The 27,312-nt window shown below is 37.4% G+C and overlaps 4 protein-coding genes across 11 annotated transcripts in view; 2 read left to right on the top strand and 2 right to left on the bottom strand.

The window, feature by feature from the left end:
• LOC113048471 (B-cell receptor CD22-like) overlaps nucleotides 1-27,312 on the top strand; it is a 1,131,192-nt gene that overhangs the window by 947,183 nt on the left and 156,697 nt on the right. The window lies entirely within an intron of this gene.
• LOC113048555 (28S ribosomal protein S18a, mitochondrial) lies at nucleotides 3,735-5,766 on the top strand. The gene is made up of 6 exons (XM_026210430.1): nucleotides 3,735-3,912; nucleotides 4,349-4,380; nucleotides 4,569-4,673; nucleotides 4,782-4,905; nucleotides 5,173-5,248; nucleotides 5,355-5,766. Exons 1-6 carry the CDS (start codon nucleotides 3,765-3,767, stop codon nucleotides 5,497-5,499), a joined length of 630 nt encoding a protein of 209 aa, XP_026066215.1. The 5' UTR covers nucleotides 3,735-3,764; the 3' UTR covers nucleotides 5,500-5,766.
• LOC113048540 (radial spoke head protein 9 homolog) lies at nucleotides 5,861-10,231 on the bottom strand. The gene is given in 6 exon segments (XM_026210412.1): nucleotides 5,861-6,165; nucleotides 8,123-8,246; nucleotides 8,248-8,270; nucleotides 8,783-8,912; nucleotides 9,327-9,495; nucleotides 9,877-10,231. Coding segments are annotated over 6 exon segments (834 nt in total). The 5' UTR covers nucleotides 10,104-10,231; the 3' UTR covers nucleotides 5,861-6,004.
• LOC113048476 (CSC1-like protein 1) lies at nucleotides 14,398-25,525 on the bottom strand. Of its 6 annotated transcripts, none has more exons than XM_026210311.1 (23): nucleotides 25,364-25,525; nucleotides 22,747-22,909; nucleotides 22,557-22,636; nucleotides 22,344-22,413; nucleotides 22,225-22,262; nucleotides 21,912-22,054; nucleotides 20,970-21,021; nucleotides 20,775-20,883; nucleotides 20,614-20,684; nucleotides 20,184-20,264; nucleotides 19,597-19,726; nucleotides 19,384-19,517; nucleotides 19,024-19,206; nucleotides 18,771-18,924; nucleotides 18,588-18,694; nucleotides 18,421-18,507; nucleotides 17,965-18,024; nucleotides 17,689-17,851; nucleotides 17,466-17,571; nucleotides 17,212-17,379; nucleotides 17,005-17,120; nucleotides 16,698-16,748; nucleotides 14,398-16,590 (listed from the first exon to the last, which is right to left on the bottom strand). In XM_026210311.1, coding segments are annotated over exons 1-23 (2,406 nt in total). In that variant the 5' UTR covers nucleotides 25,366-25,525; the 3' UTR covers nucleotides 14,398-16,452. The 6 variants fall into 6 exon arrangements, with proteins under 6 accessions (XP_026066096.1, XP_026066097.1, XP_026066098.1 ...); XM_026210312.1 differs by lacking the exon at nucleotides 25,364-25,525 and adding an exon at nucleotides 24,329-24,394 and having other exon boundaries at nucleotides 16,453-16,590; XM_026210313.1 differs by lacking the exon at nucleotides 25,364-25,525 and adding an exon at nucleotides 24,329-24,390 and having other exon boundaries at nucleotides 16,453-16,590; nucleotides 22,747-22,930.

Below are 27,312 nucleotides of genomic sequence, written 5' to 3' on the forward strand. Positions count from 1 at the left end.
TCCAGAAACAATGCAAATGGACAAGGAACAATCAGATAACAAAAAAAAAAAAATGAGGACAAAGACATAAATGGCAAACAAGTTGAACAGAAATCAAACATCGTGACTCAACTAAACAAAGTGGAGAAGGCCAAAAAAAAAAGCGGGAATGTTTTCTTTCCTGCACTACAAGCTCTCAGGAGTCTATCGGTCATTGTGTTGACTGGGATGTGTCTTGCATGACATTAGCACTAATGGGGAAAGCGTACGAATATATTTGCCTGGACCACAAGAGAGAGAGAGAGGAGAAAGAGAGAGGAAGTGAGAAAATCAAAAGGGCACATGAGGATAGAAGCTGGCGGATGTGAAGAGTCTGGGCAGAAAGAGAAAGAAAAGGGACATGGAGAGGCCTGAATCTCCCGAGGCTTCTCCAAAAGCGAATTGATTCTTTGAGTAGAGGCTCTGCCACTCCGCACGTACACCCAGAGCCTCTCCAGCCGCCTGGCTTCAGTGTGGGAGCAGAGAAGAAAGGGAATGAGGAAAAGAGAGAGAGCGAGAAGGAGAGCAAGGGCAAGGGAGGGAGGAAGGGAGGCAGAGAAAGGATGAAAGGGAGACATTTGTTGCTGTGCGGATGGGTGAAATTTCACGTTTCTGGCAGTGCGATATATCCAGATTTCTGATCGGACAGGGGGCCGTGAATACACATTGTGGATATTATGAATGCCATCATTCATGTATCACTCCATCTGGATTCAGACAAGCAGGGAATGAGTCTGAAAAGGCTTTTCCTGATGAATGAGGTCTGTGATGAGACACTGTTTGAGGTTGTGTAGTAATACGGAATCTAAAAAGGCTTCGTTTACATGTTCATGTGCATTATACAGTGCAAAGTGTGCATCTGCAAGGTCTGGTTTCAAACTAATTCAGGAAAAATGGAACTAATGATGGTGTGTTTTCAAATTACAGAAATTGACTCAGGAGCTTTACAGTGAAGTTATTCAGGCAGCAAAACCTCTTCTGCAATAATTGAATTAGAGAGGCTTTTCAACTCAGTCAGATTCCAAGTCGGCCAGTGAGCCTGCGTGAGAACAGTTACACAGTCTGCACTGATTTTTACCAGCTTCAGTTCAAACAATCCACAGACAATGAGACGATGACACTTTTAATCTTAGCGTTCATGTGCCTAATCTTTCAGAGGATAATTACTCTATGAACACAACAGAGGAAAAGGAAGACTTCCCTCTGACTGGTGCTCTAAATCCACAGCCAATGTTTCTGTCTTCTTTAGCACTCCTATATTGGCTGTGACCTCTGTGTGGCTCTTTCTGAGCAGCACCTCCTGCGTGTTTCAGTGGTGCCAACCTCCTGCGTGCATCCATAACTTCTCACTGTGACACCGAATCAACATGGTGCCATTGTCCTCCATCTTTGTCCGTGGGGATGTCTTTTCATCTGAAAGTGACCTGATTTACTCCAAACTCAGCTCAGCTGCTATTTAGGGAGCTCCACGTTGCATTTGAATATCAAAGCCCATGAGAGAAGGTGGCCAGACACTTTAAATGCCATTTTTTTGCACAGCACTTTTGTCAGGGAATGTGACCACTGAAGTGTTGATGACCGAAGGAACGAGTTTGGAGAAACAAAGCCTGCTTTGTGCAGCACGACCTACACATACACACACACACACACACACACAAAACACAAGAATCCCCATCACTCTCTGGATCCCAAAACAGGCACATTTTTGACTGCTGCACTTGAATTCTGGGTCAATTTCAAGATCAACAGATGTGCTGATACGGATTACATTACTGTTACAGACAAAATAACATCCTCAGGACTCGGCACAGTATCACGAGTGCCAAAATGTTACAGCTACTAATAAAAGAACAAACAACATTTGTGTCTTTGATCATGAGTCACAAATGGTTCCTCTCATTGAAATGGCATTTGAGGCTCACGGAAAGGGTTTCCCACACATTCTGCTCTCAAGATATGATGTCACATGTGAAGCTGCACAGTATCTGCCTGAGGTCTCATCGTGCCCTCTTTCAGGGGTTAACTACGTCCCTTATATCTGTAAATCAAGTAGGACAGACATAATAACAATCAGAGACCTTCAATTACACCGTAAGAGCTCTCGGATCGACTGTGAAAGTTATTCAACACACCAGTAATTTTCGCGAAGCTGCCAGAAATACAAAAGACCCACCAGATCCAATGGGCGCCAGTGTAAAGGCCAGTAACTATCCGTGAGAATTTATGTGCTTGTTCGCTGTAGTTAACATCCATTTCCATCAGTATTATTGAGATGTTTGCCAAGGACCATGAATGAGGTGGTCAAGCATACTCGTTTCCTTTTTACGTAACTTTACCAACTAATAAAAAAGGCCTTTCTTTGTGAGGGTGCACAGAGTTGACCAAATCTGTGAGCCTTTTTTATCACCTACTGTACCATCAGCAAGATTGCCTTTTCTTTAGCATTTTAACCAACACAATTTGTCTAAGAATAAAAGGAAAGCTCAACAAAATGAAAACCATCCACAGGCATAATCACATAATGACTGGCTCTTTGTGTTTTTCTAATCTGATTTTTTTGTGAACGTCTGTTTACATAAAGGACATAGGGGGTCAGAAAAGATATGAAAACCCAAGGCAAAACACCTGCATCTCAAACATTGTAAGACAAAGTCAGAACATGTCCCTCTGCTGATAATCTCTGTGATTTTTCTTCTTCTAAACTTTTTCTAAATTAAAAATAATAATAATAATTGTTTTGCTACTTCAGAGTATTTGAAACAAAAGACCACTTCAGGCTCAATTTCTAAAAAAATGCAGGTACAGTTTGATTTATATGGCACATTTTTAACAGTGACAAAAGAAAAGTCCAAGATAAGTGACTGATAGCATGCAAATATATCAATGCATCAACACAAAGTGAACATTGTGAACCTGTCCATTGTGAACAAAAGGTAGTCATTATAAATCACAGTACAATACCTTGTATATTCAGATAAAGCCACTGCATTCTTCCCCTTTGGTAGTTCATTTCTTTGAACTATCTTGCTTCTTTTTGAGCTAGTGTGATAGTAGACAAGATATGTAATAGAGGCAAACGTCTGTTATTGCACAGCCCTTAGAAAGCAGTCTCTACTGCATTCATGATAAGCATGAAGTCATAAACTGTTGCAAAAGCAAAAACCAGGCCGCACAACGTTAGTTCAAAGGGGTTAGATCCTATTTTTAATCTTAGAAAAACAACCTTGAATTACATTAGTAAATTCATTAATTGTGTTCAACTAGTTCATATCTCCACACTTGTTGCTTAACACAATGAATGTAAACTAACTCTAGAGACTTTTCAAGAAAACACCGTGGCACATTTGTATTAGATGCACTTTCTTAACTAAGGTGAATATACAGTATGGGGAGGGGGTTATAGCCACAAACAGTTTATTAAAACATGACACATAAAGACTATTAATGAAATTAATAAGTAGCGATTTGTTTTGTTTTTCCAGTCAGTAACTAAATCAACATGCAATCTCTTTATTGCTAACATGTCAGTGTAAATTCTGTATAATGCCCTGTTCTTTCTTCCTTCATTATTCCTTTATTATTTTGTTATTGTAATCCCATACGCTTCCATTGACATCCATTCAAAAAAGCCGCCTCTGCTCCATTTGACTTCCAGGGGATTTGAACGGACGTCCTCGAGCATCGCAGCATCTTTCACAAGGAGGCGGAAACACGTGATTGACCAGGAAGCGGATGTCAGAGAAAGCATGGCGGCGCGCTGTGTTGTGCAGTCCGCAAGGGCAGCGCTGTGGTCCGTTCATAATCATCTCAGCACCAAAAGTTTATTTCAGAGGATACCGGGTTTCTCGCAGCTCTCGTTTTTGGGGAGTGCGCCGTGTCGCGGACTTAGACATGGTGAGTTTACTGGAGTCTGATTTCAGGACATCTGCACAGCGCAATGCAACGTCCTCTTCATGCCATAACTGTTATTGAGCTATTATATTATATCATGTTATTTGCAGTTTAAATGTCTGCGTGCACATTGAAAATATGGGATGTAATAGAATATTTCATTAATTTAAATTGAAATGTAATTAAAATTGTTCGGAGACGTGTTATAAATTAATGTAATACACTGAAAAAAATATTTTTTTATATTTCGGTTTTATTCAGTTATTTTGCCGAGAACGTAATTTGTATGGAAAAACAAAATTATTTTAATTAAATCAGAAACATTTTCACAAATGCAATTTTTAATTATATATCGGATTATATATCTGCTTTGAATGTTTACATTAGGGAATTTCATAAATCATTGTGCATGTTTTTTGTTTTGTTTTGTTTTTTACAGTGGTGGAGAAGAAAGATGGCAAGACCACAGTTGTAAGTAATACCTTCTCTCTCTCAAATCTACATTTTACAACGAAGGTGTAAATTATAAGAAAAACAATCAAGCATCCAGGACAGAACAATAACTCACCAGTGTCAGCTGTCTGTTTGCCACAATTCAACTTGATATTATTTGCAATTCTATAAAAATGCTTGTTTTTGTCACTTTTTTTTTTTATCAGATAGAGGGTGTTATTGAGCCTTCATCTGAGCAACCACAGCCTCCCAACCCCACAGCTTCCTGTCCCATCTACAGATGGAACCTACAGAACAAGTACAACTACACTGTAAGTGCTCCCAAATATGATGATCAGGGGCATCGTTATTTTTCTCTCATTATCTTTAAGACTTCTCTCTCTCTCACTCTCTCTCTCTCACTCTGGTTGGTTCTGCAGGACGTGCTGTTACTCAGTCAGTTCATTCGTTCAGATGGTGGGATGCTTCCCCGGCGTATTACAGGCCTCTGTGCCCAGGAACATACCAAGATAGCAATTTGTGTACAGATGGCCCATCGTGCAGGTGAATTGGAGATTTCTAATGTTTATGTTATATGAAAATACTCAGTGTTGCTCAGCTTTAATAAAGTCAATGTAATACAGCATCTAACATGGTTTAAACCACATTCTGTTAATTCTCTTCTGCCTCTCTTATGAATGCAGCATTTTTAATCTCATATTAACTAATAGATTATGTGTAATATATAACCATGTAAAATCAGCTGCTCCTCTGTTTTGGCATCCATATTAATAGTTACAATCATTGAACCAGTTCCTCATTTCTTTTTAGGACTGCTACCAGATCATAAACCCCCTTTACCTGAAGGCCATGTTCCAAAACCTAAACCCAACCCACCTCTCAACCGGTACGGTTATCTTAAAAAGAGAATGATGTCACATATTTGAGGAGTCATATTTTCATGCCATTTTTAGATTAGGTACACGTCATTAATCAGACAATCTCTGTTGCAGGTATCTGACACGTTACTCTGTGAAGTCCGTGAAGCCCATCTTCAAGACAGGGCTGAAGTGGTGTAAGAAGAGAATGACTGTAGGACATCCTGCCCTGAAAAACAATGTCAGATACAGCCCCAAACCACTGTACATAAAGCACTGATGGACACGGCTGTTTACCCAATCAAAAGAGCGACTTACATGGGACTGAGAGGATCTACAGTATGACAAAGGATTTGTACCTTTTCATGGTGGTCACTGCCTCTGGCACAAAGAGACTGTTAACTGATAAACCAGAGTGCTTCAATTCAGAGATCACTGTAATGTAACTCTAGAACTCTGATTTGGCTTTCCACAGTGTGATTTGGAGAAATGTTAAATTATAATATTGCAAGGGCAGATTTGCAAATAAAGTGTTTCTCTCACTTCAGCTGTTTCTTAGTTTGCATGTGTTTGCAACGAAGAAAAACCAAGGTAAACGTTTGTGACTGCCTGAAAGGTTGAAACACCAATGCAACTTCAACTTTCCAAACATGCTGACATGTTTATGTTTTCCTTCAATTAAATAAAGAAAATTACAGTGCAAGTAAATCACAGAGTTGATTACACATTCACGCTTAGAGCAAGATTGAAGCTTTTGCCGTCTTCATAAAAAATCCTTTTGGCTGCTATAACATGAAGGGCAGGTCAAGGTTCATCAGTCCGTCTCCCATGTAGATGTACCCATGCTGAGGGGTCTGGGGAATGTGGAAGAAGGTGAGACCCAGCCAGAGCAAACTGCGTAATACACACATAGTCCCACCCCGCTCAAGCTGGAGGCTCCATGACCCTACGTGAAGGACACACACAGTAAGCAAAAAGACCAGCATTATCCTACTGTACAAGATCAAAGGGGGAAAAGAAGGCAAAAAGCATTTTGCATAGACTGAACTAAAATTTTCGACCATTACGCATAATCACTGACAGAGTCCAGACTGTGATAGTCTGACAGACGCAGAGTAAAATCTGGAGAAAAAAAGTCATGTGACAGAGAGTTGGCTCAGTTATGGATAACTATTATCACAGCAATATATATAAAGAGAGCGATCTGGTGTCTTTCTGTCTGGGTGGCCCCAGCATCCAGCTGTCGGCATTGGCTTGCGCCCAGTACTGCGAAGCTCAATGCCAGTGAAGACATAACGTAACATAAAACTGCTAACAATGTTTCAACTTAAACATTCAAAAGTCTGCAATAATGTCCATTGTGAATCTGCTTGATTATGACTTTAAATATTTATGGGCAGCAGTTCTACAGAGCGCTCATCAAAACACATAACCGTCACATATTAGAAAAGCTTTTGAGGATAATATGTAGTCATTCGATTTTCTCGTCCGAAAGATGCAATATTAAATAAGACTGGCAAGTTACTTCGATCCACACTGAACAAAACCATAACCCCCCATTTCTTACATAGATGTTTGGCTTTAAAACAATCATGCAGTTATACATTATTTTCTGCCTTTCCAAGTTCTTGGGAAATCTCCCTGCTTTTTCCTTCTCCAGGCCACATTCAAGGAAACCCGAGTGAAGCCAAAATATCACCGCCCATTTCCAGTATTCTCTACCCACTATTTGAGCCGTCCAGATGAACCTGTTCACCTCTGGCCCTTTTTGAGAGAAGATTGAGGTTTTTTCCACCTGACTGGTCAAGAGGAAAAGAGGAACTGTTACTCAGGGCGGGTAAATGTCCTCTGTCTGAAACCTGCCCTACTATTTCAGTTTCTAGAGACAAAACAAATCAACTTAGTGTAGTATTGCCCATTAGGGGCCATCCCTTAGAGAGAAAGGACAGATCACCTCCTTTGATGAAACAGCTGAGATGTTTCTACCACACTTAAAGTCTAGGCATGTGTCCAGTAGGTTGAGTATGTCTTCAAACTCTACTGAGAAACTGAGGTTGCATTCAACAGGAGGTCACTCTTAATCTTGCAATGAGCACTTTTATGCCAGAGTCATAAGCTGTTTTCAGTAAATGTCGAGACTCAAAGTGATGCTCCAGTGCTTCGCTCAGTATTTTAAACAAGTCAAATTCCAACTGGTTAAGATTCAGGATCAGCAGAACCGGATATTCCTTGAGGAACTTAATGTTAAACAATCAGTAGTGGTCTGTAGCCTGTAGGCAAGCGATGGGAAATGCTTCATGAAGCATGCTTGATGAATACCTTTCAGCAAGCTTATGTCTGACTTGAATTTGCAGGGAACATCAACAGACGAATAGTTTTTTGAGTAACCGTGATATACGAGTGGGAAATTTATAGTTGTTGTAGAAAATGGCATTCCCTCAAACGCTTCTTCCAGAAAGAAAAGAGAACAATGGGATTACAGTTTGCAGAACAACACCCCAGATGTCTCCTTGGCTTTCGCTCGGCCTTAGGCAGCTGCCAAATCATATCAGTCATTAACCCAGGGAAATCCAGCTACAGGGATCATGGGATGCCTTGCAGAAGAATTTTTACACCCTCCTCATATTTCCACCACTATTAAGACTTTCTAGATGCAATTTGCTTGTCAGCATCATTTTTTGGAAATTATGGTGGTGTTAACAGGTGTTATTCACCTTTTTAATCATTAAGTCTAAAGCAAAAGAGGGATCCGATTCAATGCAAACGTTTCATTACAGGACTTGAGGGTGGGAGCTGGAGACTCCCACAGTACCTTCAGAAACAATATTGTGATTGGAAATAAAACCACATCACGAATAAATCATCACACAAGAAGGTAATGAAAGATCGTTCCTTTTCATTACCTTTAGGAATGTCCTCGCTCAAAGGATCTAGGAAGTCAATAGCAGGGTTTAGGTGTGACATTTCCAGGATGGACTTCTTTTTCAGGTTAACTGGCTCACGGAAGTGCAGATAGTTGCGCAGTTTTCGCAGCTTCAATGGGATCTAGACCTGCAATCGAGTGTAGGGTGAACATACATCAGCTTTTTCCAGGACAATTACTAAATTGCCTAAAATGTCCAGGTTTGTATCAATTGTACATAATTGATCAGTTGTGTCAAGCAAGAAGGTGGGATTTACAGAGAATGCTCAATACAATGCAATTGCTCATATAATACATAAAGACTGTAGAGAGCACGTCAACAGAGAAACAAAGGCAAAACCTGGACATTTTGGCAATTTAGAAATCCTGTCCAGGGAGAAAAGGGGACATATGGTTACCCAAATCATGTGCAAAGTTTAAACTGATCTAGTGTCTGATGATGATTGAGATAAATGACAACATAAGATGAACTGAAGACTGATTACAAGAAAGTGTCTTCAGAGAACCAAAATTGATTCCATTGTATTAAGAAATGGAAACATACAGACTTTAGTTTTATACTCACACAGCTGCATCTGATTGCGGGTGGAAAGCATATACAAACACTTCTGAACTACTAAGAGTTTGGCTGTAAACATACCTCCAAAGCTTCGGTTTGTAAGCACTTTCCCGCTGGGGCTCTTGGTAAATGCACCACGTGGCACTACAGATGCATCTTTATCGATGTTTGACACGGCTGTTGCCAGTCTACTCGCCTCATTCACTTTCACCTGCAGAAACGGAGGCACGTTAATGGCTTCATAAACATTCAAGAAGCCGCCTGCCATTTACCTTGTTTACTCTATTATAAACCATGAATAAACAGAAAACCAAATAAATAATAACAGTTGCTTTACATCCAAACATTGCCACGCCCACATAAACACAACATTATTTTTTAGTGTTTCCAATTGTCCTCGAAATGTTTAGACTCTTTGATTGCTAAAAAGAAAAATTAAAGATTGGCCAACAAAGCAAGATCTGTGTTTTACAAAGACACAAACATTCCACAATCCTGAAAAGCAGATATACCACATTGGCCAAGGAAGATGGGCTTTTGTTCATTTTTTTAAATCTATTTCCAGAATGCTGCATAGTCGTTATAGTCCCATCTGTGTCGTGTAACCCAAACGCCCTCCTCTCACCGTGACCTCTTCCTCCGTGGCATCGTCCCCCTCTCCCTTAATGCGCATCTCTGTGTGCTCGTACTCATGGGACGGGTCGCCTGTGAATCGGCCTTGTGCTGCTAATGCCACATCTGCAATCATGGACTCAGTGGCTGGGGGTAACAGGTGCCAATCCACGCAGTTTAAACTGTGTAATGATAAAAAATTATCATTTTATATAATTTATCACTCACTAACAAGGTTAAACAGATACTGGTATTTAATATCAGAGTTTTTCCAAACAATACAGACACAATGGCTCTTGTCAAATAAAATAAATGTATATAAATAAATTTTACTTATAAAATATTTTTAATTATATTATTTTTCTTAAACTTTCACCTGAATGGCCACCATATTAAGATAACATTATCAAAATAAAGTAGTAATTAAACTAATAAAAGGTTATTTTATTAAATTAAAATAGCAAAATCGACTTATGTCTCATATTATTTGGCTGAGACAAATTTAGCCATCGTACACGATCACAAATGAGTAAACAAGCACTGATCGCGACATGATTTCCTACCTGTACAAATACTTTTTGTTCTTCATTTCATCATCTTCAACTCCTTGAGCAATAAAATAGTCGCATTTTATCCCCGAAATCTTTCCCCAAAATAATACCCGGCTGAATTTGTAGTTTCTTTTCAGAATAACCAGCGAGGTCTGAAGAGCGGCTCTCTGCTCGCTGCTCAGAGTCAAACCATTACCGGCGGCTAAATCCAACGAGTAATGCAAAGATTCAGAGTCCATCTCAACACCATTTACTAACTAAATTTATATCTACAAAATAATTACAATAATAACTGAATCAATTGTATTTTTTCGCTTGTTTATTGAACGGACGGTAGCAAGCTAATCAGCCTCACTCACTCTCCGGTTACTCTGTGGTTGTTAAGGTAAACAAAAACCAGTAACTAGTATCCTGTTTCTATAGCAACACACAAACACTCGGCTCACAACCGCGTTCATTGTTCACATTATTATTTATTTAATTTTTATAAAACACACACACACACACACACATATAATTAATTTTCTAATTAAATTAATATATTTATTATGTTTTTAAAATAATTAATTCAGTCAGACATATTGGAATGTTAGTTATTTTTTGCATTTGATTTTTTTGGGTCACGATGATGACAATGATTCAGTTGAGTTAGAAGTCTGCACAGATGACGGTCGCTCACAGGAGGCTCCTCATCTACTTTGAGACAAACAGGAAGCATGTGGCACAGCTGGCAGGATGTGTGTTCTGTCTGACCTAATGCCCTCTGTGTGATTAGCTGTTAACAGCAGAAGTCAGCTCTGCCTGCTGTGAACACATCAGCGTGTTTATGTGTGTGAAGATAGAGGCTTTTTAAAATGATGACAAACACAAGTAATGAGTATGATTTCAGTTTGGCACTGGCATTAGAAAACACATTTCATCCTAATTTATATATATATATATATATATATATATATATATATATATAATGTATTGTATGTATGTCTGTATGTCTGTCTGTCTTTCTGTCTGTCTGTCCAATTATTTGCATTGTGATTTAGATATTTTGACAATTGAGAATGTTTCACCCCCAAATTCTCATGGTATATAATGCAACAAATAAATAAATAAATAAAAAAAAAAAAAAAAAAAAATATATATATATATATATATATATATATATATATATATATATATATATATATATATATATATATATATAAATTGTTATTTGTCATGAAAACAATGCCACTATACAATATTCAATCAATGTTATAAAGGAGGTTTAATTTTCTCTATGCAAAATATAATAAATCATTTTGCTTTAGTTTTGGGATGAATTGTGAGTATCGTGGTGGTTGGTAAAATCTTATATTTAGTGATCTTGTTTTCTTTTCTTTTTTTCTCATAAAGTTCACTTTTTTGTTTCACTGTAATTAAATTTTTTTTTTATTGGCATCAGTTGTTCAATGAACCTTTAACACCTTTGAAACCTTTCCATTGCACAAAACGTTCTTCATAATGAAAAAAAGAGGGTTCTTTTGTGAAATGTTCACTGAAAGGTTCTTTAGGAAACCAAATTGTTCTTCTATGGCATTGTTTTGAAAAGCCCCCATGGAACCTTTATTTTTTAAGAGCATCTGTCTGCTCTATAGCATAAGAATTTTCTTGCATGGTAAAACCGTAAAAAGCAACATCCGTTACAGGTGTCAAGTGCTTAGCACTCCAGCGCTCTTAAAGCCAGTCCCTGTGTGAGTGATGGGAGTGTTGGGATTGGGAACGGTTAGCCACAGAGATCCTGTTGAGTTAGCAGCACGCATGTTCAACACGCACACAGACGGACGGCCTCATTCACAGGAGATTAGTGGCCACAACATCACACCCGCCTCTGGCTATAACTCACAAAGTACAGAGCCTCTGAAAGAGCATGACCAGAGGGGGAAGACTTCAGACAGGAAGGGGAGGATGAGGAAGAGGGTGGGAAGGAAGTGAAGATGTCTGTATTTCACATCTTTGGACAGATTTGTCTCATGCTTGTCTTAACTGGTGGAGCTCCACATGACTTGTTGAGAAAATTCATAAGGCGTTATACTTATATAGTGCACTAACTTATGTTTAGGTTTTCACTGCTTGACCCAACTTTGACATATAGAGTGTTGGGTGTAATGCATTATTAAGCAATTAATCATAGTAATTTAATTTTCCCTTGAGAAACACACAAACACACACATTCTTTTATTTTAATATTTTCAGTTTTCATTTTAATTTTAGTTTAAGTTCTTCTAATTTTTTTTTTTTATTTCTTTTTTGTTTATGCTTTTTAAATTTAAGTTTAAATTGTTCATCTATTTTATTGTTTATTCTATTTTAATAAATGAAAACAATTTGTGTTTTAGTTAAATATAACACTGAAAACTATTTTTTTTCTTTTTAACTTTGCTATTGCAGAAATAAATATAATAAAATAAATTGTTAAATGTGTATATAACTTTAGATGTTTGTTCATAAGTACACTCAAAATCTGTAAAAAAATAAAATAAATAAAATCCATATTGATTTTTCACAGGTGTTTTCACCATATTTTGAAATACAAATTGCATCGACTTAAGGAAATGTTTACAGAAGGAAATATCTGTAAACTTAACAGAAAATATCTTGGCAGAAAATGACCAGTACCTTTTCTGTTTTAATATGGATACTTTCTTACACTTTACGAGTACAACTTTTTTTCTTTTTTTTTTTAACAGTGTCTGTGTGTGTGTGGGGGGGGGGTATTTTAAAAGTTATTCCTAGTTCTCCCAAACATGCGGAAAAAAAATTGATTGCATATCTCCTGATACCATACTATAATATTATTGACATAAAACCTGATGGAATGCATCTTCGTATCTCATATTTCATAACTAACCACAAATATGATTTGAGCACAAATAAAAACTAAGTATGTTCCTCACAATTTTTGAACAATGACAGAATTTCCCTTCAAGCTATCGAGAGTTGTAGAATTACAGACTGTGGTTTCAGAGGCAGATTTACAGCTCTGTTAATTTTTATTGATGATCACATAACCGAGGAAAAGTCTGGGAATTCTCCCTCTAATAATCCTTTACTAGTTTATTTGCTCATTTCTTTTGGTCTCAATTTCCTCCCTGAGTAAACTCTGCAAACCTTAAGAGATGTCTGGCAAGGATATAAAACTTTGCTATTGGTTTTCCCTTTAAAGTTGTGTCTGGGTGAAGTGGAAGAAGTTTATCCCCAGGGCTTGGCAGGGGGTCTGTTACTCTCGGCTCTGAGAACTGAACCATACAGACCACCAGCGTTGCCATGGGAATAATCCCTCAGACAAAAGGGAGGGATCAGCAGGGGAAATCAACGCAGTCGGGCTTTGTGGTTGGCTAGCATAGAGATCAGTCATACGTACCCCGGGTCACGAGGTCAGAGGCATCAATCATGGCTTCGGAAGAGCACGGACCATCTGAAAAGAGAAGGGAAGAAGGGAGGAGAGGAGAGGAGGAAGCATCTTCGTCCGTGTCAATGGAGGGATGAATCATCTTTTGAGTATTTCAATGCACCATATACAAGTACAACAATAATTGGTTCCTGTAGTTTGAAAGACCAAACACAGCTGGAGACGAGGCATTAAGTGTGTGTGTCAACCATGTGATGTAAGTTATGTGGATTCACACCACATCTAGAGCACAGTTTACAGGATTAAGAAATTGCATGTTTATTTATATAAGTGTTTATTGTTATTGTTGTTGATTTTTTCCAGTGCAACAGTCTCTGTAATGATTCCAGAGCATTTGAAAGCAGTTTCTGCACTGAGTTTACTCACCAGTGTCTCCTCTGCAGTGAATGGGTGCCGTCAGAACGAGAATCCAAACAGTTGATTAAAACATCACAATAATCCACAAGTAGTTCACACCACTCCAGAATAACAATTCATGTCTTGTGAAGTGAAAAGCTGTGTGTTTGTGAGAAACAAATCCATTGAGGCATTTTAGACTTAAATCGTCACTTCTGGCCAAAATACAAGTCCAATTCGTAAAAATGGTTCCTCAAGAGAAAAAAAAGTCTATCCGCTTTTATCCTTTCAGGTCAAAATCCACTAACATATTCACAACTTTTTTACTGGGAAATTTGCCAGAATCAATGGTTTGAATAAAAAAAAGAGTCTTAATGATGGACTTATTAAAAGTGCACAGCCTTTTATTTCACAAGTCATTAGTTGATGGACTGGAGTGTTTTGGATTACTTGTGTATCAGCTGTTTGGTCTCTCATTCTGATGGCACCCATTCACTGCAGCGGATCCAGTGGAGAGACCGTGATGTAATGCTGAATTTCTCCAAATCTGAAGAATAAACAAAATCTTGGATGAGTACATTTTCAGCAAATATTCATTTTTGGGTGAACTATTCTTTTAAGGTATCGTTCACATCTGTAGCGCAAACAGCTATGAACAAGTTACATCCTAAAGATTATATTTCGTGATTTTGTATTAGGAATTTGCATGTCCTCATAGTAACAGTGATGGTTATCTTAACAAGCAAAACTAATAAAAGAAAGAGTTTATTTAATATCCAAATTAAATAACATAACAGCTGTTTCCAGAAGTACAATAAGATTTTTCTGGATTCACTGCAGCTTTATTTGACTCGTATGCATCTTTTGTTTCAAGTTGCATGTGGACGTTTGTGTCGTTTGGGTCATAAAGCCTTCTGAAGGTTTACGGTTGTCTCAAATGCTGTAAATGCTATTATTTCTGGCTCTCACAGAATAAAATATAGCTTTACAAATGCATGTAATCTTCATGTTTATGACTATTGTATATGGTTTACACCAAATATGTGACCTTTACGCAGTATTGCGAAAAAAGTATGAGATGAGATCCATCCTATTACACACTCAAATACACACATACCCAAGAAAAATTGTTGCAAAGCTTAAAACTTAAAGTTTAACATTTTTGTGTTCAATAAAATATTTGGCAAGCTAAGAGTGAACCCAATTAGCTACCTGCCACCACTAAAAATGTACAAAGAATACTAAAGAAAATAAAAAAATAAAGTTTGATACACACACACACACACACACATGCACGCACACACGCATTATATCAGTTTCTGTTCTTAAGCAGTTTTGAATGCTGATCCTGGCATTTAGAGCAGGTCAGTCGAGTTTGTGGGCTGCTTATGGTGTTAAAATAAGGTGATTTTCCTCTATCCTCCAGCCTAATGAGCTGAAAACCGCATTCTGGAGAAATGTGTGGTGTGTGTGTTTAGAGGACATCTATTCACCCCTTTCCAGGAAAATCTGAGACTTAAGACTATGAGACTCAATGTACAGAGGTTGAGCCGTTTACATGATCAGACACTAAAACTCGGTTTCTGTTCCACTCATCTAATGAATTTACAGAACAAAAACACAAACACAGGAACCACATCAAGAACTTCCCTTCATAGCCACAGTTTCTTCCCATTGCATTACAGCTAATGGATTAAATATGATGTTTGTACTTGTTAAAGCTCCTACATGAATTATTTAGTAAAGCCCTGTTTCCTATGTGCTCTATAGAGTTGATGTAAAATCAATCCCTTTCTTACTGTTATGGCCATGACATTAAATTGACATTTTAGAAGTTACATTTTACGCAGACATGCGATTTTATTTAGTCTCATAATTTTTTTTTAAACATATGCATTGCCCAGTTGACTTCATTCTACAAGCCTTACTGTAAATCCAACCTTGGCATATTTTTTTTATAAAAATTATTTTTCTCTAATAGTTGACATTATGCCAAAATACTGAGTTTAGCTTGTACTGAACCTGAAACATCTCTCTTGCAAGAAGCAGAAGGATCAGAGAGCAACAGTGCCACCTAGCGAGGATTCATTCTCTCACACACAACTATAAATCTTTTAATGAAAGGCCACTGAGCTATGAGCTCAAATCTTTCAACATCAATATATTAACATATTTGTATAAAACAGATAAATTAAGAATGACGAACAACACAGACACTTGCTTTCTCTCACTCACACACACACTAATTCCTATTATAAAGCGTTGATTCCGTCAAGACACAAGTGTCAGTTCAAGTGTTTTTGATATATTCGCATTATATTTGATCTCCTTGGCAAGTGCTCATTGGCGAAGCTGGCTGTAAATGTTTGGACTGTGTGTTTGAATGGCAATTTAGAAAACAGTTTAAAGTCTTTGGTGACAAGAATTGATCCCAAAAAGCTCCTTTAGGTTTTTTTAATGACAGTTTATGATTAAATGTTCCTCAAGTCTCTCAGTAAGTGTAGAAAAAAAAAATAATAATAAATTCTGTTGATCTCTCAGAGCATTTATCAGCTTAGATGCTTTTCATTGACACGACCTTTGACCTTACAGCTACTCTAGTCCCTGTTCATCGCGGACGCCTCTGTTTGGATCGCTGTGTCATCGGTGGCGACGAGGACGTACCCGTGCCTTTTCCTCACCAAAAGATCCTGTTTTTAAAAGGTAAACTCCCTCCATCTGCACAATGACCTCCAACCTCTGATTCAACAAGGACCGTTTCCTCCAGAGGTAAAAGGGCAGTTGTGATTGGGCGATGTCTGTTGCTAGATATCGGAGTCTGGATAATCTTCCTCAGGGATGAGGAAGGGCGTGCTTGTGTCCGTGGTGCCGTATGAATGGCGAATGCTGCATTCATCAGATACGGACGATGCATCTGGGTTTAAAACTTTGGGAAGATACACCTAAAAAAATAAATAAATAAATAAAAAAGGATGGAGAGAGAGATTTTGTTCATGTCAAAATCTATCAGGACAAAATTACAAACATAATATAAAAATGTGAAACTTGCCGATGCAGATGAACTCTCTGACACTGCAACGTCTTCATCTTCTTCCTTAACCTGAAATCACAGACAATGCAATTACTTTTATGCATTCAGCAGACCTTTTTTTATCCAAAGTGACTTAAAATAGAGGAACAACAGCAATATTTCACAGATCCAACAATATTTGAAATATACAACGCAGAACAGAAATGCAGAGAATAAAAAAAAGAAGAGTATTTGTGTGTGCATTGGTTAAAGGTTGTGAGGTGGTTAAATTACAACATTGCATTGTAAATTCAGATAAACTTTGACACAGAACCAAGCAGCTCACATTGTAGTTGTGCGGACTGAGGTATTTGAAGTGTCCGAAGCAGGTGTAACTGATACAGATAAAGATGGTCACACACAGAACCACTAAAGTGAACAGTGACGTAGCCGTCATGAAGCCTATGGAGACAGAAAACCAACATATATCCACTATATGAATCAAATATGAATACAGCTGTCTGAAAAATGCAGATTTGTCAGTTGATGCTACCTGTTCTGATCACAGAGAAGAAATAAAGCCACATCAGGCATATGATTGGTGCAGCCAGCGCTTGATTGACAGCTCCCAGGTGAACCTGCCGATCGAGGCGGGCGGGAAGATAAGCGAAGTACAGGTTGTGTTTGTCCACCAGGTGTTTCAGCAGCAGGTACAGCAAACCTACAAACATGTCACAGTGTGTTAATGTAATGTTACATACACGAATACGGTGTGTGTAAGGTCTTGAGGAAATGAAATCATCAGACCGAAGGGGACGATGACAGGACAGGTGATGCTGTAGGCCATGATGACTGTGAAAACACACAGCGTCCATCCGTACATCGCTCCGTACTGAAACTCATACGCCTGATTCTTCACAGAGGTTACAAGTGGATCAGTAATACATTTCTGTTCATTCGATTTCAAATCAGTTTCAAGGGATACGTTTTCAACCTATTGTCTAAACAGCAAGATAGAAGACAGACGGACCTGTTTAACATATTTCCTCTCAGCAGCCGAATGTGCGAGCGCCAGACGCACGACGTAGAGCAGTAACCCTGGCAAGCGCAGCAGCTCCATGCCAGAGCCCACCAGAGCCGCCGCGATCACGTAATTTACAAAGAACGCCCCCTGATCGGGTAGAAACACACACCTGAGACACACAGAGAAGAGAAGATGGAAAGCCATTCTTATATTTCGGCACGTCACAAAAGTATTCTGAAATAAATCATTCTGATTTGACCGAATAAGTCACTAGATACTCACTCAAACCTCAGCTTCCCCTCAGACTGTTTATCAAACAACCAGCGGAAAAACACGTCTAGACTGAGAGGAAAAAGAACGTATTTATTTCTCTGTCTATACATGCTCAGTCTGGGAACATTTTAGAGCCACTCTAATCAAAAATTCATTCATTTATGGTTTTAAATTGTCACAGATGGGTGGGTTTCCTATGTTTTTTTCTTTGTTTGTTTGTTTTTGAGGGGGTTAAATTATAAAAACAAACAAGTAAACAAATAAATACAATAGATTGTGGTTGCATTTTAAAATAAAAATTTTTAAAGATTGTTTGTAGGTCTGTACAAATTGGCCTTAAACATCTGTAATTATATATCTTTATAATAATACCATGTTAAAACTAATTAATAAATACTCCTATTGTAATATTCTACTGGGAAATAAAAAAAAACGCATCTAATTATCATCATCATCAGTTCATACCTGGTGAGGCCCAGGGAGGGCAAAATCAACACCATGAAGATCAGGAAGGTGTAGAGCTTGTACATCATGCTCATATTTTCACTGGACCTTCACACACACACACACATAGACAGACATTATTAAGCAAGCTTGTTTGTGTGTGAGTGTAGTTGAGGTTGAAGGTCTACCTGGTCCAATGGGCTTCTCCCAGTGTAGAGTAATACACAATGGTGGGTAACAGGGCTGAGAAGGTCCACAGCAGAAGAGTGGGGAAGAACTGGCTGATAATGGCGCTCTGTGAACACAACATACAGGTCTTTACACCACTGCACTTCATGTGCTCACATCATTATACATGTTTAATCACATACGTTCAGATAGTGAATGGGCTTGGTGACATTAAACTTGTCTATGGTGCTGATGATGATGGAGGGTGTGGTGAGGAAGAAGAGGAGGAGGAAGAGTGCCGTATTCAGCAGGACAAAGCGTATCCACCAACGCCACCCATGTAATGACAAATTCTCCCTGAACGAGATGAAGAGAAGGTCAAGGTTTCTCTATAAACTAAAGCAGGTTGTAATATTACATTTTTTGTTCCAAAAAAATATAACTGAATAATCGTACCAGTAGATATTATGTGGGTGAGGAGCGTAATTCACTTTCCATTTGTTCACCCTCAGTTCTGCGCTCTTAGAGGACGGCTGAGGCTCTCGGCCACACCCACACCCGATTCCCCCGCCCATTTCTTCACCAGCCACACCCCTTGCCCTGCCTCCACACTCCAGAGCATTGAAATCTTTCAGAATACTGTGAGGAAAGATAAATGACACTCAGAGCGCAACAGTCGGGTTCCAGACATTTTTTTTTTTTCATAGGGAGAAACTAGATTTATTTTTCTTTTCACAATATATTAAATCTGGTAAAAACATAATCATGCACCATTTTTAATATATAGGCTGTTGAGTCTAAGCATGAATCACTCACTAAGAGGCCATGTACTCATTTTGCAGGGTCACAAATGTCATGCCCAGAGGATGCAGTTCTTCATTTTCCTTAAGTCTATTTTCCTCGTCACGCAGAGCAGCCTCCTGTGAGCGGTAGAACTCTATAGCATCAACCTACACATAAACACACCTTATTTAGACACCCAAGGCTTAAAGGTCAAAGGCCACTGAAATGGTTGATGGTAGTTCTTACCACTTCACAGCCCTTACAGTGACTGCAGCAGCAGCACAGGTGGCTGCATGGGCGAGGGTTGATGACCTCACGTCGTCCCTGGATCTCAAGTATCTTATTGTAATGTTGCAGATTTCTTTCTGCCCTTTTTCTGTTGCAAAAAATGACAATAAAAATTAAGAATAAAAAAAAAATTATAGTCAAAAATATTTTTAAAAGTCTTTTCTTTTTTATTAAAAAATGTTACCTGAAAAAAAAAAAAAACATTAACTGAAAAAAAAAGTATTTTAAAAAGTACTTAACAATTATTTAATTTTCTGACAAGGGAAAAGTTATAATTTGATTGATGATTTGATTGTTTGATGAACCTGATGTAATAAAATAATTCAAACTAAAACTGAAAAAAAAACTATATAGACATTACAAAACTAACACAGAAAATAATTACTAAACCTTAACAAAAATTGAATATATAAAAATAAAAACAAATTCATACTATTAATAAAAACAAAACAAAAAATCTCAATAATACCAAGATAACACTGAATCATAACAGGTCAGTGAGGGTCTGTCCTATAAGATCTGTGAATAATAACAGGCTTTCTTACCGGTTTCTGTCCAGGTCAATCAGTTTGGCAACATCATAACACAAGTTAACATCAGTCACTTGACAGGAGGGGTACGCCTCCCTGCAAACAAATATACATTCACGACACATTAATATTAGTAAAAATGTATAGCTTTCCCTAACAGATTTCATATCTTCCGGTGCACTAATATACAAGTAGGTCTGGCCCAACTCAAGCCATTGTTAGAGCCCACCAGTTTCTAAACAAACAGATTACTGTTCCATTTGGTGTCAATATTACACCTGGTTATTATTAAAATTATGCAAGTACATTCCATATGTAAAGTTAATCAATTCCACATGCTTTAAGCTGAGATCATGCCCTGTATGGAACATATAACATGGAGATGGGAAGGAAATAGCTAAAAAAATAAACAAAACAAAAGTCTTGGAAAATCATTGCCACTTACATAAAGTGAGTTTTTATAGTCTCATTACTGGCCGCAGTCGGTACATCCCTCACAAACAGGGTGTTTCTGGCCTATGGAAAAATAAACCAGGGTCAGATTTAGACCGTGTGTGTGTGTGTGTGTGTGTGTGAGAGAGAGAGAGAAATGGTAGGACGGCTTACTATCTCTCTCTTGGTTCCCTTCATTTTAGAGGTGTGTTGTCTCAGCAGGGCCACCGTGATCATGAGATACAAAAATGCAAATACAGTGTGTAGCCAAAGCAGCGTATCACTGCAAAGACACCATTTAAAATACAGTTCAAATAGACACACACAGAGACATTTAAACATTTGCACATGGACACATACTGTACATACCCCTGCTTAAGATTGGCTATGGTGGTTCTGCCGAAACTGTAGGGATCATTGCCTGGAACACAGTAATGAGTGAATCAGACTTTTTCAATCAGCAGAGACTGAAGTCTAAGAAAAGAAACTTGAAAGTATTTCATATGGTGACATTATTTGAGATTATGAACCGCTACCGCTCTTCCAAAACCCAAGTGAGCAAACATATTTATGCATCACCTGCCTTTAAAAATAAAAATATATAAACTATATATATTTAAAAAATGTATAGGATGTAAAAAACAGTTTTTCGTGATTACATTTAATAATTCAAATCATCAAAAAAATGTGACAATAACAGTATTACAAATCAAATAATGCTTTAAAAATATTCTGTCCATTAATATCTTCGTATGGAAGTCATATTTGTGATTTTTTTAAAGAAGTCTCTTATGCTCATCAAGGCGTGATATTATAACAATTTAAAATAACGCTCCTCGTTTTTAATCTACTTTTAAAATATAATTTATTCATGTGATGCAAGATTGAATTTTCATCAGCCATAACTCCAGTCTTCAGTGTCACATGACCCTTCAGAAATAATTCTAATATGCTGATTTATTATCAATGTTGGATACTGAAATATACTACATTTTAAATCTGCATTAGAATCTGACAATAACAGTATGATAAATCTTAAATCAAACACATTTCTGGCTCCACAGATATTTTCATATTTTTTTCTCTTTACACACTTATTCCTACAGCAGGCACATATCTTTCATTCATTTTTCTCTGTCAGTGTGTCTGGTATTAGTCAAGTTTCCATTTTAAAGAAACAGTAAACAGTGAGGCAGCTTGCTAATACCAATAACCAAGCCACTGTATGAAGGATTCTTGAGACACATTGAATTTTCCATTGTATGTGTGCGTGTGTGTGTGTGTGTGTATGTGTGTGTGTGTGTTAGATACCCAGCAGGTCGCCAGATAGATTGACTGGTAGGATGACAGTGACAGAAAGCACACAGATGAGCAAGAGCAAGATGACAAGGTGCTTCTGAAATGACAGATAATGTACTGCATCCACTCCACATCTCTCTTGGACCAAAGTGTCACTGCACGCACACACACAAACATGTACAGACATCAGTTTCAACTCTTAGTTCTTTTACAATGCAAACCTCCCTATTTGAGCTCAGGAAAAAGCAACAATATCAACAGGAAGCAACAAGCTTTTCAGGTGTAAACATGTCAAATGAATATTTAGCACCAAAACAGCACTTACTCCATATTGACGATAAAGGTAAGCCAAGAGCAGCAACCCTACAGGAAATTAGGAAGATTTTGATGATGTCCTGAATGATGTCATAATTGAGGAAGATGATGATAATGGTTAAAACTCACCTTCTCGTATTCAGGCTCCTCTATGGACATGGATGACATTAACCTAATGTAATGCTGTTTTTGAGCATCGCTGAACCGGCAGCAACAAAAGATTACAAAAAATAATAATTTTGCTAGTTTAACACTGTAATTTTGACTCGCTTAAGAACATTTACAGTCAGTTATAACACTGTATGTTTCCATAATGACTACTAGTGCTTTCATCTCACATACCCTTCAGTCTCTGCGACAAGAGCGAGTCTCCCGTGATCCCACAGCCTCCTTCTGATCAGAGTGAAGACTATTAGCAGCACCTATTGGAAGATACACAGCACTATCTAATTACATCTGTACCAACCAATCATCAAATACCACAATTCCTGCAGCACAAGCCAATCGGTTCCCAGCTAACTGCAGAACTTACCACAAAGAGTGAGAAGTCCATCAGCAGAACGACAGGCACTCCTCCGAAATTCACCCCCTTCAGCACGGTGCTCTGTGTGGCACTGAAACAGCTGCTGTTGTCCAGAGGGCCAGTGCCATTATCCACCGTCATGGAGAGGGGTCCCCACCACGTGGAGGCCATCCTGAGGACAAACAAGTACAAACTGTACAATTTTACTTTTGCTGTCCCTGAAAAAGATACGTTTTGGTGACATACTGTAAGTCACCAGGATCCCAGATGACTATTGTTTGCTTGTTTGTTCATCTTTATTGCTTGTTTGTTTACATCTTTTTATTCATACAAGTCGATTAATAATTGTTTTATTTACAATGGTGGCCTTGCAGAAGAAGAAAATAATGCTGCACATGCATACATACATTTAAATCAAATCATACCAAATAACATGAATATATATATATACATATATAATAAAATATAACAATAATAAAAACAAATAAAATAAATGTAATAACATTATAAATAAATATAAAAATATTTTAAAACAGATCAAATAAAATAAAAACACAGCTATCTAAAACAATTACAGGAGTTGTACAAATTACTCATTACCAATGATTTCAAAGATTAGTTAATACTATTACTATATTTAAGTATCATGGCATTAATGTCTCATACCATCACTGGTGCCAACATTCAAAGCATGAATGTTCAGTGTTGTGAATGGCAAATTAGTGAAAGGATGTGAAATATCACATGCATTCGAGTTCAAACTCTAGAGGGAGTCCTTTTATTGCATTTATTGCAGACAAAACAGAATTACAGTTAGTCTAGATCACATGGAGTTTGTAGCATCAACAAAAAGGTTGGGAATTTATGAACATTATATTGCCTTAAAACGTTTCACTAAAGATCCTGGTGACTGAATTGATGATACGTGTTTGAACCTTATGCTGCCTTGCATGGTACCAATAAATGCTATAAGAAAGTGCTGTTAAAGTAAGGATCGAAATGTAGCCATTAGCTGCACAAATAAGTCAAAACCTTTCCTACTCCACCCAATATATATATGAAAGCAAACTGAATTTGGAGTATGCAAACACACCTTATCACGAACACACAACAAAACAAACAAAACTGCGACACATACATCGACATGCTGCCCGTGACGTCATGATGTGGATAACCTAAACAAGTCCAGTTGAATTAAACTCTCGTCAAGAACCGAGAGCTTTAGCGGGGCTTTCTCGAGAGTTAGTTAGTAGGTTGCTTGTTTGTTTAAGAAACAATTAGCATACCTCGGTGGAATTTTTTCCCGCTTCTGGATTGTGAAAAAAACCGGTCGTTAGCAATGTCGTTAGACCCACTATAGTATGCAAACACAAAACACACCTTATCATGAACACAACAAAAACAAACAAAATTGCGCCACTAAACTGGCACCTATAACATCGACGTGCTGCCCGTGACGTCATGACGCTTCTGCATAACGGGGTACAAACTAACCAAGTCAAGTCCAGTTCAAGTTTCGTCAAGAACCTAAAACATTTAGCTTTCTCGAGAGTTTTTTTTATTTTTTATTTTTTATGAAACAAAAGCATACCTCGTTGGAATTTTTTCCGCTTCTGGGTTGTGCAAAACTGGTCGGGCTGTCAGCTTAGGGAGTGTATACCGGTGTATACTAAACTTTACGGTGACTCACATCCGCACATGCGTAGATACACAGATCTCCGCCCAGCAACCCAATACATTTATTCTCAATATATTATTCCACACCACGGCAGTACAATATACAAAAAAAACAGCAAATCATTAAAAACGCCCCAAATGACTTTAGAAATAGCCTACAGTTGCCTAAATAATAAAAACAATTGTCTTTATACCAAGAAGATTGAGAAAATTAAACCAAATCAAACGCGATAGGCTACAGTATTCTCGAGCATAATCATTTTAATGCTAATGCATTCTTTAATATGAAGAATTATTTATTTAGTCAAGTCAAAGTTTATTTCTCAAACAGCATTCAGTAATTGCTGGCGTTGAGACACAATAAAATAGGCTATAATATATATTTAAAAAACTGTTATATGAAAGAATCAATATATAGCCCCATACTTTAAAAATAAAATAGATTATAAATAAATGTGCTTATTTTTTAAGGTTTTTAATTATTTAATAGCCTATATCTATTTTTGTTAGGCCTAAAAGATCAGAGTAGCTACTTTTTACAAGAAAATAGAGCTTCAGTCTTTCTACTTCAAAATGTAACATTTAATTCTTAATTATTTGTTACATTTACTAGCAGTTTCTGAGTTTTTTATTTTTATATTTTTAGACGAAATTATTTACATTGTTAAAAGTGCATTTTTAAAATGCATACTGTAAATGAAATAAACATTATAAGAGTGCTTTACAAGAAAATGTATGTAACTTCCACGTGAACATTACAGTAAACAATTTTCAGGCTAAAAGGTAGCAATAAACAGCGAATTGGTGCGAAACAACATGCAGCAGCTATGCTCTTTCCAACGCAGGGTAAATGTATTATTTATCCAACCATGTTATTAGATTGCTTTCATGTGTCGAAAACAGGCAAAAAATTTCCAAACGGCGTCTGATTTAATTGGTGCATCCTCACATTTGGCTTAAATAGATTACCCCGGCCCTGGAGGGGGAGGAGAGCGAGATGAAGAGAGTCTCTGAGCCTTTACAGTGAATCCCCAGTGATTGACAGGTCGGCTATATCCGTCCAATATCATCCCGCTCACGTTCTCATTCGCCTCTCCGTGGCCCTCTGCGACACCATCTGACGCACGAATTAACCCCCGCTGCGGGCTGGAGAAGGCCGACGGGATCCTAATCAGCGGCTGATTGCGGCGGCGGCGCTCGGGGAGAGAGCTGCGGTGATTGGGGGTATGGGGGCTTTGATTGTTTTCCGTCAGCCTGACAGCTGAGGAATACTGCCTCTAATCAGCGTAGTCAAGATACTGGCATGAGTGGCAAATGAACAGTCGAGCACACGAGTAGACGAGCACACACAGCCTCATTTAGATGTTTCGCTTGGTTAGGCTACTGTAAACACACGAAATAGAGCATGGGGCATTAATCTTATCTGTCTGTGCTGCATACATACATCTCAGACTGCATATTAATATATACTAACTTCTATTTAAACAATGGTGGAATTGTAGTAATATATATATATATATATATATATATATATATATATATATATATATATATATATATATATATATATATATATATATATATATATATACATATATATAGGCAATGTGTGTGTGTGTGTGTGTTACCCTAGACCACTGGGGTATATTTTTAACAATAGCCAAAAACAAAAAACATAGTATGGGTCAAAATATTATAGATCTCTCTGTTATTCCAAACACCATTACGATATTAAGTAAAGATCATGTTCCATAAAGATATTATATATATATATATATATATATATATATATATATATATATATATATATATATATATATATGTATATGTATACTTTGAAAAAACAGTAAAAACTGACAACAGCATACTACAATACTAAAACTGTAAAATAAAAAATAATTGAAAAAAAAACCATTGGTTTACTGGAACTAACAATATCTGAATATTTCTAAATCATTTACTAATCTTAGCTAATGTTGATATCCACATTTACTAATACATTTTTAAAATCAAAAGTTTTGTCTGTTAACATGAACTGTAAAGTAGTAATATTAACAATGAACAAAACAAAATGCAATGCAGTGTAAAATTGACAAAATACTGGGGGAAAAAATCAATACAGAAAATTACTTATATTAATACTCATATTAATACAGTACCCTAATGTTCCCTATTTTTGTTGTTTTTTTTTTCTTAACGTATTATAATGTTAACAAATGAGAGCTTATAAAAGTGTTCTTTACAGGAAGAGGATGGAAATGCGGTAAAGAATGCATTGCTATGCTCAATCAGGAAGATAACATTTCTGTCACTGAAGTCATCAGTTATTGATGCCAAGATCAAAATGAATAGTCACTTCAACAAGGAAAACCAAGCTTATAGAAGCATTCTTGAAATAATGTTGAAGCTGCTGTAAGAATTTCAGGCATGTCAGACAACAAAAACACACAAGCAGGAAGACTAAACAAATAAATCAACAGGATTATATAACCTTATAATCTCTTGTTATGTAGCAAGAGGAATTCCAGAGAAGTCATCGCTAGTGGGGTGAAACTTATCATTTGCATGTTTTTTTAAGCCTTGCCAATTTAAACTTTCGAATGAGTTTAAAGCATTCAAACACAAGACGCAGAAAAACTCAACTGATTACAGATGCAGAGAGCTGCGTCTCACGGACAGCAACACCGAACTGAACTCTGCTTCGTGTCCTCCTGCACCTGAACGAACAAATACAGGGTGCATGCAGAGAGACGTACGTCTCAAAGCGCTTGAACCCCAAATTTGCCTCTTCTTGCTCTTGTACCGACAAATACAAACAAAATTGTGTTAAAATACCAATTTTTTTAGAGTATCCTCATAAAAAAAAAACTGTTGGTTATGTCTTAAGTGAAAGTAAAC

The sequence above is a fragment of the Carassius auratus genome, chromosome 29 (genome assembly GCF_003368295.1).
Source record: "Carassius auratus strain Wakin chromosome 29, ASM336829v1, whole genome shotgun sequence".
NCBI lineage: Eukaryota > Metazoa > Chordata > Actinopteri > Cypriniformes > Cyprinidae > Carassius > Carassius auratus.